Source organism: Nicotiana tomentosiformis, chromosome 9 (genome assembly GCF_000390325.3).
Source record: "Nicotiana tomentosiformis chromosome 9, ASM39032v3, whole genome shotgun sequence".
In the NCBI taxonomy this organism is placed as follows: domain Eukaryota; kingdom Viridiplantae; phylum Streptophyta; class Magnoliopsida; order Solanales; family Solanaceae; genus Nicotiana; species Nicotiana tomentosiformis.
Window position 1 is genome coordinate 46,044,457 of NC_090820.1, and position 15,778 is coordinate 46,060,234.

At 38.2% G+C, this 15,778-nt stretch overlaps 2 protein-coding genes across 2 annotated transcripts; both read left to right on the forward strand.

The window, feature by feature from the left end:
- The first annotated feature begins 5,431 nt into the window (after positions 1 to 5,431).
- LOC138898717 (uncharacterized) lies at positions 5,432 to 6,670 on the forward strand. Its single transcript, XM_070184810.1, has 2 exons — positions 5,432 to 5,811; positions 6,379 to 6,670. Exons 1-2 carry the CDS (start codon positions 5,432 to 5,434, stop codon positions 6,668 to 6,670), a joined length of 672 nt encoding a protein of 223 aa, XP_070040911.1.
- Positions 6,671 to 7,681: 1,011 nt separating this feature from the next.
- On the forward strand, positions 7,682 to 8,248 carry LOC138898718 (uncharacterized mitochondrial protein AtMg00310-like). Its single transcript, XM_070184811.1, has 2 exons — positions 7,682 to 8,041; positions 8,156 to 8,248. The coding sequence occupies exons 1-2, from the start codon at positions 7,682 to 7,684 to the stop codon at positions 8,246 to 8,248; spliced, it is 453 nt and encodes a 150-aa protein (XP_070040912.1).
- The last annotated feature ends 7,530 nt before the right edge of the window (positions 8,249 to 15,778 follow it).

A 15,778-nucleotide genomic window follows, 5' to 3' on the forward strand; every position in this document is an offset into this window, starting at 1 on the left:
TTGGGAATCCGGGTAAAGATTGAAAGTTTATTGTTTGAAATTTATTTCTTTATCATTGTTCTATGTTATTGAGTTATTCTGGCTAGATTTGAGCTGGCCAAAGGTAGCGTTTTAAAGAAAATGCTATCTTAGAGGATTGATTTGGGCTTATTAAGGTAAGTGTCTTTCTAGCTTTGGTTGGGAGAATGTTTCCTAATAATTAATATTATTTGATACATGCGATGGTGATGTATATATGAGGTGACGAGAGTATATACATGTGCCATGGGTATTCATGCTCAGGCTAATAATTAACAAGGCATATTATTTGCTATATGCCTTCTTTGGTTGTGTGTTCTCCTTGATTCAATGCCTTACTTCATTGATTGAATATATGAGCAGAATATACCACGTTATGGAATGTTGAGACTATTAGTACCGAATAATGAACATGATAAGCAAATCTTGAGACTTATGCTATATTTTTCCCGGAGGTAGATACATGTATGATGTAAACACACATCCATGCTTGTTATGTGTTGTGCATTGATTGGGATGTGTACAATTAGTGTTACATAGTGATCCTTCGTATGGATACATGAATATGGTTGCTAGAATTGATTTAGCCATAGTCATGCCTTATCTGCATTCTTATTATTTCATGCCCTTGTGCGCTCCATGGATAAGTTATGAGGATATGCCTCTTGATGATAATTTGTTATCCTGCATTGCTATGATTATGACACTTGTGGACATGCTGAGCGGATTGACTATAATGATATTGTGGCACAAGGTCTTTTCCGTGAGACTGTGATGATAGTGTGGAATAAGGTCTTTTCCATGCACTTGTGATTATATTGTGGTGAGAAGTATTTGCCGTACGATTTTTGATTGGGGGTGTCAGCACGAGGTCTTAGCTGTGCGATATTTCTATTGTTGTGCATGTGGGGCGAAATAAGGCTGGAATATTTCTCGGATTGCCCATGTGGAGAAATAAGGTTGGTAATATGTGCATATGGAAAAATAATAGTGGCCTTTACTGATATTGTGCACGCGGCGAAATAAGGATGGCATTGTGAAGAAGTTATGTGATAAGCCGAGGGAGATTTCTATTGATTATGTTTGTGTGGTGGTACGAGAGTGGTATTCTTGATTGTGCATAAGACTTCTTTATTTGTGTCATGCATTTTTACATGGTTTGTTGTGTTACTCCTAACATGATAATCCATGCCTCTATTGTTATTTGATGATTTGGTTGTCAAGATGGATTTACCTATATGGAGTTGATATCTCATGTTTTACTGAATTTTTGGTAGCGTACTGGATTCATGTAATAAGGAAGTTGTCATCATGCATTGATATATTTTATTCTTGAATGATTCTCTTGAACGTGTTATTTGGCAATTGATACGGAATTGGATCATGCTGGGCACATGTTACAGTCATGTATGAGTATTGAGTACATACATTATATGGTGCATACCCCTTTGTGAGCGAGGTTGGTGCAAGTTGTATTTGTTGAACATGTATAATTAATAGAGTTTGTTATTACCCTATTCCAGTTGTGCACCTTTACTGTTGAAATTCTTCACTCTGTAATTGTCCTTCTAGAAAATATGCTTTGTATTATACATGTTATTGACATGCACAGGTTCTGCAAAGTGAGTATTTTTTGACTTAAAAACCTTATCACTACTTCAATGAGGTTAGTAATGGGGTTGATCGTACTCACACTAAAAAATAATATTCAAGCCCCACGCTGCCAAAAACGCTCTCTAGAGAGGCGACAAAGAGGAACAGTAATTGAACGGACAAAAATGGTCATTGATCCCTCATCCGGTGGTGAAAAACCACTGGACCAGTCTCAACAATTGCGTATACACTCTTTGCACACAACCCAGGTAGGCGACTCTATTGTTTCTTCCCTATCTGCGGAAGAAATCAATAATACCAGAACTGTGAGTTCACCAATAAATCAACAGGACATAACTGAGATACACTGCAACGTTTCTGGGTCAAATTAACTAATTCAAAGCCATGGTGATTTCTCACCACAGCAGTTACAATCAAACAACAAAATCTCAAACAACATCACAACATGAGGTTGCAATTCAGAGCAGGGGAACAATATCGACAATCAGTTGTTCATCGCGCGAGGAGCTACAGATGTCCAAATTGATTATAACCAATACCAAATCATTCTAACTGGTCTGCAAAACGGATCCTAATATCTCAAACAATAACCACGATGAGCAATTAGTTACCACATTGCAGAACAATTGTTACACATAATCGCACATACAAGCTTGTTGACAAAATGCCTGGGTCAATTTTGGTGTTAATGTTTATGAACTAATGAATGGTTGTGCTTCATAAAGTCATGTTGATATTAGCCGTCAAGAGAAGTTACAAGAACATAGAACAAATGAGGGTGATCAAGGGCAGTCACATACAGCTACAGTAACAGGGCAAAACAATATTGATGGGGTGCTGCAAGATAGGGTGATCCAAGGTAAACTTAATGCGCCACAAGTTGACAATGTAGATATGGTTGATAAGGTCACTGATCAAGTAGGTACAAAGAATGCCAAAAATGGAATACTCGCATCCAAAACTACTCTGCAATAGGCCCATAAGTTCCCTGCCATTCACATAAAAAACAAGCCTATGCTCACTGCCAACTTTGAACGACCTACTAGAAGAACTAATCAAATTAGGCAATCACCACAAATTCCAAACACTAGCACATTACATAATCCAATTAACATGAACCCACAGTTTCCAGTAGGAAACAAGGAACAACTCCAAAAACTCACAAACACAACTGAACCTCCCCTCCCCCCACCCCCCCATACAATCACCCACTCTTATGCCACAAAAATCAGGGCCATATGAGAAGCAGAGAGAACTACTATTCAGTTCACCCCACCAAAGCTAACAACCAAACAAGGCAGACCGACAGTATTTTTTACAAAAGATGATTATATTGGCACTATGGCAGCACGATGTAAGAGCACTGTCGTTGGAAAATTTGGTAGCACTATGCCTAGAATGGAAGTAATTAGAAGAAGCTTCGTGACTCAAACTGAACTTAGGGGTGGAGTTAAGATTGCTCACTTCAATTCTAAGGTTGTCTACAATGATCTAGACAATGAATATGATCATGTGACGGTATGGAATAAACAATTCATGTACATTCAAGGCCAAATGATGAAACTTGAAGCTTGGAAACCTCTTTTCAAACCTAATGATGATTCTCCGATACTCCCAGTTTGGATTATCATCTCTGAAATGCCTTGGCACCTTTACTACATGGGAATCCTCAAACCACTGCTGTCTCATGTGGGGAAAGCATTATTCCTTGATCTAACTTCTTTCAAAAAAACTAGATGCAGTGTTGCTAAGGTAAAAATGCAGTTTGACTTAACCAACGAAAGATATCAACATGTTTGGTTAGGTTATGATGAAAACCAAGATGAAAATGGTGATGGACAATGGCTGGATATACAATATGAAAGTCTGCCTGAATACTGCACCTATTATAGACACTTAGAACACACAATTCATGCATGCCCAGATAAAGCCAAGCATGATGAGAAGCAGAAACTGAAAGCCACTAGAATATGTAATGCAGAACCAGCCCAGCACCAGATGGTTAATTTGGGTGTACAACAACAGCATCTCACAGTACAGCAAAGATAGGCACCTCACCACCAACCTCAGAGCAGCCAAAGAATAAATATATCACCTGCTAGGGAAGAAGATCAGAACAATGTGCTAAATCACTCATAAGAGGAATGGCAAATACATAAAAACAAAAAGTTCAAAGGTATTATACAAAATCACAACAGGAAACAACAGCCTTAATACATTGCTAACACACCAAATATTCAACCACTGAAGCATTCACAAAAAAGAATGCATCAAAAGCCACCAATCAGTCGAGTATGCCCTCTAGCAAGCTCCCACAACCACAGCCACATGAAAAACAAATTAGAGCACAGGTTCCCAGACCAACCCACACATTAGTTATAATGAGAAAATTACAACCAACAACATTAATGACACTAAAGGGTGTTCAAGAGGGAATTAATAACATTTCAGATAGTAATGTTGTCAGTAATCGAGGAAAAGGGAGTGTCCAGGAGCTACCTAATGAGCCAGGGAAATCTAAGGGAATAACTGCTCCTCAGGTAGGTCATAGTTCAGTTCAGTTGAAAGGTAACTCCAGAATGGAAAATACACCATCCACTGTTGCAAATCAAACATGCACCAAGACAAATGGAGATGCTAAAATTATCAATGAAGGGATCTCTAAATCTGGTAGTGAGGGTAAGTCTCAGAACAAAGAACAACATCACATGACAACCTATAGAAATCAAGAGAACCAACACTTGACAACTACTGAAAACTCCAATCCCAATGCTAAAGTGGCAGAGAAGGCCAGGATCCCTACCAGCCCTGACACTAGGCAAAATGCTTCAGCAACAAACGAAACAACCATTAAATGGTTTCAAAGGAGCTTTGAAAAGCATAAGGAAACTCTTAATGTGACTCTCAACTACTCATGCCAAGAAATGCCATCTCAGACATTTGAGGACTCACCTAAGTTTAGTAGAAAGACTACAAGCTCTATACAACTGGGCAGAGGTGATGTAACCTCAGAGGCACACTCAAGCATGAGGATCAATGATCAAAGGGTTAACACAAAATTAGCAATGGTTAGTGCAAGGGTATCTATGGAGTTCTTATGTAGAAACAAAACTGGGGAGTTATCTGTCAATGATGATAGTGCATTGGCTGATGTATCACACAAAGAACAAATCAGTAAAGATGATGTAGAAACAAATCAACATATACTAAGGTTATACTATCAACATGAAGATGAAAAGGATCCAACAATGGTATGTGAGAAGACAGGGTCAACCATAATTGCTAGGGAGCCAACTTCAATGAAATCACTGCATGTGGAAATTGCATCAGCCATTGGATCTCCTTTGCAGATTCAAATCAATCTTCCACTAAACTCTCCTAATCAGTTCATGCATGACATTACTACTCATAAGGAATTTCCTGTGAAAATTCATAAGGCTTTGGGCACTAATGAAAAACTAGAAGATAAAGGGGAAGAAGAATCTACAGATGGGAACTTCAAGGCAGTGGCAAGGGAAGGAGAATTTTCACCTAGGATGGCAGGTAAACAGGGCAAGAAAGGAAAGAAGCAAACTCAACACAAGGAAAAAAAACCACCTACAAGAATACTCCTCAAGAGGGCAGCATCCACCACTAGATGATGATTAAGACACTCATCTAGAACAGAAGGTCTGTTACGATTCAGCAGGCCTTTTAAAGAGTCATCAATTTCCATAAGGAACATGAGTTTTTCATTATAGCACTCATGGAGCCATTCCAAAAATATAAGTTTATTTAGAAATTCAGGAGGACACTAGGCATGGAAGCGGCAATATCTAATGTCAATGGCAAGATATGGCTTTTTGTTGATGTTGTGATTCAATGGGATGTGATAATTGATACTGAGCAACAACTTACTATAAAGGTCTACCGTCAACATCTTGGCAAGCACATCATAATGACCTTTGTATATGCAAAGTGTTCATCATTGGATAAATTAGAGTTGTGGGATAGTCTATACTACTTTTCTAGTGACATGGAGTTACCTTGGGTGGTCGGAGGGGATTTTAATGTTATTCTTAATGAAGAAGATAAAATTGGAGGACTTCTAGTGTACCCTCCAGAATATGAAGGGTTTGAATGCTGTGTAAACTCATGTGGCTTATTTGGCATGGGTTATAAAGGGAGCCCATTCACCTGGTAGGATGGAAGGTCAAACTCGGAGTACATCTTCAAAAGATTGGATAATATCTTGGTCAACTTACCATTCCAGATATTATTCCCTATTACAGAAGTTGAACACCATATCAGAACAGGATCAGACCATGCCCATCTACTGATGAGTTGTGGAGAGCAGACCACTCAAGTTGCCAAATCCTTTATGTTTTTAAATTTCTGGAAAAAAAATGATACCTTTATGGAAGTAGTCAGACATAATTGGATATCTGATTTCACAGGTGAACCCTTCTTGATGTTCAAGCAGAAACTAGAAAAAACTAAGATTGCTCTCTAAAAGTGGAGCAATCTCACTTATAGGGATATTTTCAAACAACTGGCTATAAGGGAAAATGTGGTTAGAATAAAGGAATTCCTATTTGAAGAGGAACCAACAGTGGAAAACAGAATTGTACTTCAGAAAGCACAAGCTGAGCTAAAGAGATATCTGAGCATTGAGGAACAATTTTGGAAATAAAAAGTAGGAATGACCTAGTTTGCAGAAGGTGACAGAAATACAAGATTCTTCCACAACCATGTTAATGGTAAAAGGAAGAAGCTTGAGTGGAAAAGTATTCAGAATGATGAGGGTTCTTGGATTGATTCACAGGAATGTATAACTACTGCTGCAGTGGAATACTACCAAAAACAATTTACACAACAGGAGGAGCCCACTCACTTTGAACTTCTAGACAATGTTCCTACCATGGTAACTATAGAGCAAAACTTAGAGCTCTCTAGAATCCCTAAAAAAGAGGAGGTAAAAGTAGTTATTTTTGCTTTAAGTGCTGAAAGCTCAAGTGGTCCAGACGGCTTCACTGGCTTATTCTTTCAGTTCTGCTAGGATATACTAGAAGAAGACATACACAACATGGTGAAATTGTTTTATGGAGGAAGTTCCTTGCATAAATCCATAACTCATACAAATATTGTTCTGCTACCAAAAAAGACAAATGTGCAAACATTTTTAGACCTCAGACCTATAATTCTCAGCAACTTCATCAACAAAGTAATCTCTAGAGTACTGTATAATAGGCTGGAAATGATACTTCCATACCTGATCTCCTCAAATCAATAAGGCTTTGTCAAGGGGAGAAGCATATTTGAAAATATTTCGTTAACTCAGGAAATTATAACTAACATTAGAATGAGGGGTAAACCTGATAATGTAGCGATAAAACTTGACATGGCAAAGGCATATGATAGAGTTACTTGGAAGTATTTAATGCATGTATGGAGGAAGATGGGATTTGCAGAATGTTTCATCAACATGGTGTGGAATCTTCTGTCAAACAATTGGTACTCAATTCTGGTTAATTGTCAGGCTTCAAATTTTGTCCACTCAACTAGAGTTGTCAAACAAGGTGACCCTCTATCTCTAGAACTGTTTATACTATCAACAGAAATTCTTTCCAGATCACTGAACAAACTATTTGAAGACAAGAATTTCAAACGATATGGTATGCCAAAATGGACCAAGCCATTGAATCACCTAGCATATACTGATGACATTATTATGTTTGCATTTGCTGATCCTTACTCCCTCCGAAAGATAGTGGAGGTTCTATCCAAGTATGAGCAGACATCTGTCCAACTGATCAGCAAGGAAAAAACATCAAATTATATGCATGCCAACACTGTTGCAGATCTGGTTAATATTGTGGGACATATCACTGGCTTCACCAAAAGATAATTCCCTTTCAAATATCTGGGATGCCCATTCTTCGACAAAAGAAGAATAAAAGAATATTGCAATGACCTTATTAAAAAGGTCAAGAACTAGCTACACTCATGGAAGGGTAAACTACTTTCTTATGGAGGTAAAACTATAGTGATTTCAACAGTCCTACAAAGTATGCCAACACATATACTCTCAGTGCTTGATCCACCTGACAACATCTTGAAACACCAACACAAAATATTTGCTAGGTTCTTCTGGAGCAACAAAGATGAGGGCACCAGTAGGCATTGGAGCAAATGGCAGAACCTATGCTTGCCAAATGAGGAAGGTGGTTTGGGATTCAGATTTCTTTTTGATGTCTCAAGAGCATTATTTTCCAAACTTTGGTGGAACTTCAGGATAACAAAAACGCTTTGGGCCAACATTATGTGGAATAAATACTGCAAAATGGAACTCCCCACTACTGTCCAATTTAATGAAGGCTCACATGTTTGGAGGAAACTGTTGTACGCAAGGGAAGAAGTAGAGCATAGAGTACTATGGTAATTGAACTGAGGCACCACCAACATTTGTCATGAACACTGGACTGGTCTAGGTGCTCTATATCATGTTGTGCCACTAGACTCTAACACCAATGAAAATGTTCAGGAGGTAAATGAGCTAAGAGAAAGGAATGACTGGAATCATCGAATGCTAGAGAATACCTTTCTAGCAGAGATTGAATCACACATCAGTCAGTAACTTCATATTGGATATATAGATGAAGGCTGGGACACTCCTAAATGGATGCCTGCTGCTTCAGGGAGGTTCTAAGTAACTACTGCTTGGCAATTAATGAGACACAAATCACATCCAACACATGAATATAATTCGTTGTTGACTAAAGGACTACCATTCAAAAACAAATTCTTTCTTTGGAGACTATGGAAAGGAAATGTTCCAACAGATGACATGTGGAGAAAGAATGGCTACATGGTTCTATAACCTGAGAAAGACTTTATTCAACATCTTTTCTTAATAAGTTCTACAGCAACCAGAGTGTGGAGATCCTTTGGACAGGTAGCAGGTATAATAAATAACTTAGTGCAGGTTGAGTAAGCTATAAGAATCTGGTGGAATGTTAAATGTTGTCCAAAACTAAAACATATATGCCAGACAGCTCCATCAGTGATAACCTAGGAACTCTGAAAGAGAAGAAACGCAATGAAACATGGAGGAACAATCTCTTACAGTAGGGTAATTCATGAGGTGAATAAGACATTGCACAACTTAGCAAGAATGATGTATCCTTGGCTAGAAAACATACCACCCCTATGGCCAGATATGATTACTTTCCTGGAAGGGTACAAACCATATGTTGTTACCAAGAGAGTATTTTAGCACTCACCTGATGAAGGATGGTTCAAATGCAATACTGATGGAGCATCCAAAGGAAATCTTGGACAAAGCTCCTATGGTTTCTATGTGAGAGACTGCAAAGGTCACTTGATCTTTGCTAAGGCAAAAACGATTGAAGAAACAACTAATATAGTTGCAGAAGCAAAAGCAATTGCAGCAGGCCTGACCTTTTGTGTCACCCAACAGATTCATCCACTTATAACATAGACTGATTCACTTGGAATGAAAAGAATAATAGAAGGTCAATGGGAAACACCTTGGTGCATCACAAAGTAGGTGAAGTGGATCAAGGAACTGAAGGACAACGTCAATATAATTTTTCAACATGTACTCAGGGAGGGAAATACACTGGCAGAATATTTAACTAACCTGGGTTTCTCTTTCATAGGTACAATAACCTTTAACTCCTTCAGTGAAGTGCAGGTTAGATAATTATCAACCTAGACAAGGATTTATACATACATACTCCTTTGGATTGCAACTAATGGCGCCTGGTGAGAGCTTTGTAGGTGCTACAAGAACATGTTTGCAAGTGGAGTATGAATTCACTAGAATCAGCAGCATTTGGACGCTTCAAATTACTACCTTGTTTTTTCTTCTATTACAGTACTCCTACATTTATTTGGTAGTAGTAACCAAATAGGTTTCTTAGTATTATTTTGGTGCGATTCATTTTAAAATTTTGTAATTTTGACCCAATTTGGGAATTATTATAAATATAATAGATACTAGGTGAAAAACCTAGTACTATATTTTCTTAAAAAAAGTGAACAAAAAACAAAGATAAAATTACTAACCTATGAAGTATGGTAGAATTTGCTCTCTAAAATTGCCTATGTGTGGATTCCAGGTCTCAAAAATAGAGTAAAACGAGCTAAGTCCTAAAATCCCAACCCTTTACCCAACTGGAAATATCACAATTGCGAACTCTTGTTCGCAATTGCGATGATCACAAATGCGAACCACTGATCGCAAATGCGAACACTGTTTGATCCCCTCTGATGTCGCAAATGCAACCATGCCTTCACGTTACCATGCGTACATGTCCAAAATCAACATATGAACCTACCAGAATCGTAAAAATACCAATATAAGGTCGTTTACCGATATAAGCCTTCACGTTACCATGCGTACATGTCCAAAATCAAAGATCAAGTTTTCTTTAAAGATTCACATTTAGACTTTCCAGAAATTAACATTGACTACACACGCAAATCATTATCATTAAATAGCACTATGAAATGTCTTAAATCATAAGAAAAAGAAAGCTGGTACTCAAACGTACCTACCATGTCATTACAAATTGTCTATAATCAATACACATCCTCATGGAACCTCCCTCCTTCATCACAAACAACATTGGTACACCCTAAGGAGAAGTACTCGGCTTGATAAATACCTTATCAAACAACTTTTGTAACTGCTCCTTTAACTCAGTTGGACCCATTTGATATGGTGGAATAGATGTCGGTTGAGTGCTCAGCACAAATGCAATACCAAAATCAGTCTTCCTATCGGGTGGCATGCCCGGTAGGTCTACCAGAAACACATCTATAAATATTTTCACTGTGATGACCCAATAGGGTATTTTTGAGTTCTAGCCCTTATTTTGGTGTTCCAAGACATTGAGTAGCTCCATTTAGTGTTTCTCAATTCGTGTGCACGGTCCATGTCTTTTTCCGAAAAGATTGTATGTGAAAATTTGAAGAAAACATGACTTTTAGATTCAAAAATGACTTGAGTTTACTACGGTCAACATTTTATATAAATGATATCGGATCGGTATTTTGACAAACCCGGTGGGTCTATATTATGATTTTGGACTTGGGCGTATGCCCGAAATTGAATTCGGAAGTCCCTTACTTAATTCGACTTGATTTGTTAAAATCTATTAACATGAAGGTCTAAACATTTTCTAAATTTGATCGCAGGTTGACTTTATTTTTACCGGGTTCTGATTTAGGTTTCGGTACTTGGTATAGGTTCATTTTACTATTTAAAACTTGCCTGCAAAATTTGGTGCAAAACAGAGGTTATTTGATAGGATTCGGACGCTCGACTAAGAATTTTGAAGCTCTTGAGTTTCTTTGGAAATTTTATGCATTTGATGTCTGCTTCGTAGTTTTAGGCATTATTTTGGTGTTTTGATGATGAAATCAAGTTTGTATGATGTAATTACACTTGTGTGCATGTTTGGTTTGGAGCCCGAGGGGCTCGGGTGAATTTCAGATAGGTTACAGATCATTTTAAACTTGAAAAGTTGACAGTTTTGGTTGTTGTTGATGTCTGGTGCAATGTGCTTGGGCGGAAATCATTCTTTGCGAATGGGAGGAAATGGTCATGAATGCGAAGTAAGGGGGCTTTCCCTTCGGGAACACGACCGTCCACTCACGAATGCGTAGGGTTATGGGGTCTGGGAGGGGATCTATCTGATATTCTATGTAAACGCGAGCATAGGCTCGCGAACTCGAAAGTCTGGGGGGAGAGGCCATCACGAATGCGACGAGTATCACGTTAACATGAAGGCCAATTGGGCTAATGTGCTTTGCGATCGCGTCAAGTCCTTTGCAAACACGAAGAGGACCTCTAATGCCAGTGATTTAAAACAGTCCAAAAATCAAGATTCTTCCCATTGTTCACCATTTTCAAGTTTGAGCTCAGCCTAGAGGAGATTTGGAAGAAGGTTTTCACCCCAACTTCATAGGTTAGTAGATTTTAACTTGTTTACTTGCATTTCCATAAACATCCATTGATATTAGTCTTTAATATATTCTTCTTCGTGGTAGAAATTAGGGATTTAGGTAGAAATTGAAAATTTTGAGAAATTGAGATTTAGACCTTAAATTGAGGCCGGATTGTGAAACTAATCACATAACCGGGCTCATGGGTTAATGGGTAATTGGGTTTTAGTTCGAATCTCGGGTTTTCACCAAGCGGGCATGGGGTTGCCTTTTGTTGACATTTTCCAAAATCATTAAAGATTAAATCTTTTTAACTTGTGGGTAGTTTCTAAAGCTTATTTTGAATTATTTGAACTATATTTGGTTAGGTTTGACTGGTTGGAGGAAAAGGCACAATTGAGCATTGATTTGGTTGCGAAGTTAACTAAAGTATCATGGTTAACATTGAATTGAGGGATTAGGACTTGTTGATCTATTTACTATGGGTTTTACGTATGGCGACAACATATATGTGAGGTGACGAGTATCTATTCTTTGTCATTCGGTTAAAGCATGCAGGTGAAAATTGTTTCTTTGTATTAAATTGTTTTGTTAATCATATTATATGTGCTTAGGTTAGATTATTACTTTTTAAAATTATTCGTTTCATATTTATTGTTTATTTCAAATATTTTGTATATTTGTAAAGCTAAGTTTCATACCGTGGCACCAATTTGAAGTGAAATTTGTTCCCGCCTTTATTTTTACTATTCGGATTTGTATTGTTGCTTGTTAAGGAAGATAGAGAAGCATGAAGGGTGTTTCCGTGCCTTATTTGAATTCATTATCATATATTGAGAGACTTAAGAGTAAAATCATGAAGGGTGATGCCGTGTTGGTGAGTAAAAGCACGAAGGGTGATGCCGTGCCATTTTATTCTTGTTGCTTTATCTGATTTCCAGTTTTGGTGATTTACTTGGTTATATTGTTTCTTAATTCGGAAGATGTTATTTTGGGATATCGTTCTCACCGTTTTTATGATATTTTCCCCTTCGCATGTCCCCACCTAGTTAATATTTTATCACTTTTCTGATTATTTTGCTGCTTTATATGTATATATATATATGTGTGTGTGTGTGTATAGGGGTTTTACGTAGGAGTCTTGTTATAACCTTGTCACTACCTCCTCGAGGTTAGGCTCGACACTTACAGAGTACATTGGATCGGTTGTACTTATACTACACTTCTACACTTCTATTGCAGATACTGGTATTGTAACGACCTGACCAGTCATTTTGAGTATGCTATCACCGATCCCCTATTTATTGCCTCATATATTTTATATAGTGGTTATGTGACTTGGCGAGGTGTTTGGTTTTTGTTTCGGGTGAGTTTCGGAGTGAAATGGCACACATAGTCCCTAAGTTGGAGGTTTAAGTTGAAAGAGTTGACCGTAGTTTGACTTTTGTGTAGAAGACACCGGAATGGAGTTTTGACGGTTCCAATAGCTCTGTTTAATGATTTTATACTTAGGAACATGTCTGGATGTTGATTTGGAGGTCCGTAGGTTGTTTCGGCGTGAATTGGCGAAATTAAGAAACTTGAAGGTTTGGAAGGATGGAACAATTGACCGGGAGTGAAAATTTATTGATATTTGAGTCGGATTCAGATTTTGAATGTTGTAATATATCTGTCATGTCATTTATGACTTGTGTGCAAAGTTTGAAGTTAGTTGGAGTTGTTTTGGTATGAATCGACATTAGTTTCGGAATTCGGAAGTTCATAGTTTCAATAGGCTTTAATTAGGTTGCAATTCGTAGAATCGATGTTGTTTGATGTGATTTTTGGACTCAAGTAGGGCCATTTTTGGACGGGGTCCCGTGGGCCCCGGGTGCGACTCGGAGTTAATACGGAACCAATTGGACTTAGTCTCTATCACTGAAGCTATTGGTTCTCTACTAATCTGATTTCCTTTACGCATTCTCGACGGTTTTCACGCGATCACATAGAGTGTTCAGGGGTTGGTTGAATTTTTCCCTTCACGTTCGTGAAGGTGAGGACACGATGAAGAAGCTTGATAATTTTTTTCATCGCGAACGCAAAAGGTAAATCGCGTTCGCGTATAAGGAAGGCGAGGCTGGGGCTGAGGCGGGTTTGTGCTACGCGTTCGCGTGGCCTTGGATGCAGTCGCATGGGAGGAGGCTGCCTTTACATTGCGTTCGCGACTCGGTTTGCGCGATCGCGAAGTGTGTTTTATTGAGCTGGGAGAAATTGCTCTACGCGATCGCGAGTCATTGTCCACGATCACGATAGAGGGGGACTGGGCATCAGAATTTAAGTTTCAAAATGTGGGTTTCATCTCATTTTTCATAATTTTGACTTAGAGAGATCAGAGTGAGCTCGTTGGGATTCGAGTCGTTGAGGGTAGGATATTTGAGGGAAAGGCCTACTGGTTGATTGAGTTTTCGTGTTTTTAGGTAAGTGTATTGCCTAACTTTTTGTGGAGGAATTACCCCTTAGGGTTGATGTTGTTTTGTGATAATTGTTATGGGTTGAAGCCGTGTATGCAAGGTGATGAGTGGGTACACTGGCTAAATATGGAAATTTACCGGTTTTAGCTATGTAGATTCCTTTCATGCCTTAATTGAGTTACCTTATCATGTTATGTTCATCATAATTAGGCTACTTTCATATGTTCTACTTGCCTTATCTCTTGCTTGTCAATTGCTCAACATGTTTAGTTGAAGTTTTGCTTCCTTTATTCCATATTCATTATTTATCCGTTGAATTCTTTACTTGAAGTAGTTATTCTTGGAATATCTTGTTTTTGAAATTGGTATTAAGTTATAGGGGTCGTGATTTACATTGAGGCAAAATGTTAAGTTGTGAAATACTATTCTCATTGAGTTATTCACTTCCGTTTGTTATTGTTGATACTCTTGTGCATATTGTGGTTGAGTCATGTGCTACTTGTTGTGAAAATACTATTGTTGTTGGTTTCTTGTCAAATTGTAATATTGGGCACTTGAACTGTGATGTGTGATATATTGTGATATTGATACGCATACGGTGGTATAAGGTTTGGGGTTGAAACGCATGCGGCGAGATAAAGTGGGATCTATACGCGTGTTGCTAGTGGGGAAAATACTTGAAGCCACGCGGTGTGATAAGGTGAGCTAAAACGCGGGATGCTATTTGGGGGAAAAAATAATTTTCTAAACTAAATGCAAGGCTCCCGGGGTGATATAATGAAAGATTGTTAATTATTCTTGTGATTTGAGACTACGAGGCAGTACCTCGGTAGTGACCCTTGTTGGTATTTCTCTATTACTTCACTTGTGTTAGGTTGTTTTGTTTCCTCCACATAACATTCTTGTTTTCTTCCGTTATGCATTATTTGCTTTAGTTATGTGTAGAAAATTTGGTATATTCCTTACTTGTTTCATTTCCATTCTTACTATTATTGAACTATTAAATTATTCGTTCTGTCTCTCATTTATTCCAGTAGGTCCTTGACCTAACCTCGTCACTACTATATCGAGGTTAGGCTTGGCACTTACTGGGTAACATTGTGGTGTACTCATGATACGCTTCTTCACATCTTTTGTGCAGATCTAGGTACCTCCTACCAGTCCAGGCACCAGTGAGTTTAGTTAATACTGGGAGGCTTCAAGGTACACATGCCAGCTTCCGCAGGCCTCAGAGTTACCCTCTATCTACTTCTATATTTTCCTTATTTTATTTGATATAGTTGTACATGTATGATTATGATACCATTGTAGAGATTGTGACTCGATATCACCAGGTTTTGGGGAAACTGTATATGTTGAGTTGTGGAGTTTTCTTTATTAAAATTGTTGAGTATTTGAGAGTTTATTTGCTATTTCAGTTATTTTCCGCATGTTTGTTAGGCTTAACTAGTCTTAGAGACTGGGTGCCATCATGACATCCTACATAAGGAAATTAGGGTCGTAACAGGTATCGATCCCAGCGGTGCTTAGCGGTGCGCCGACTCAGATCACTTTCACTACGGAGATTCGAGGTAGATCTGCTAGCGTTCGTAGACCTTGAAGTCCCCTTCATTTCCCTACCTTAAACGTTTATCTCTTTCGAACAGTTGTATTTATTTCAGACTATGTTCGTAGACTTCTAGTTGCTCATGTACTTGTGATATCAGATTTCTAGGAGTAAAGTATCACGTGGTTTATATTCA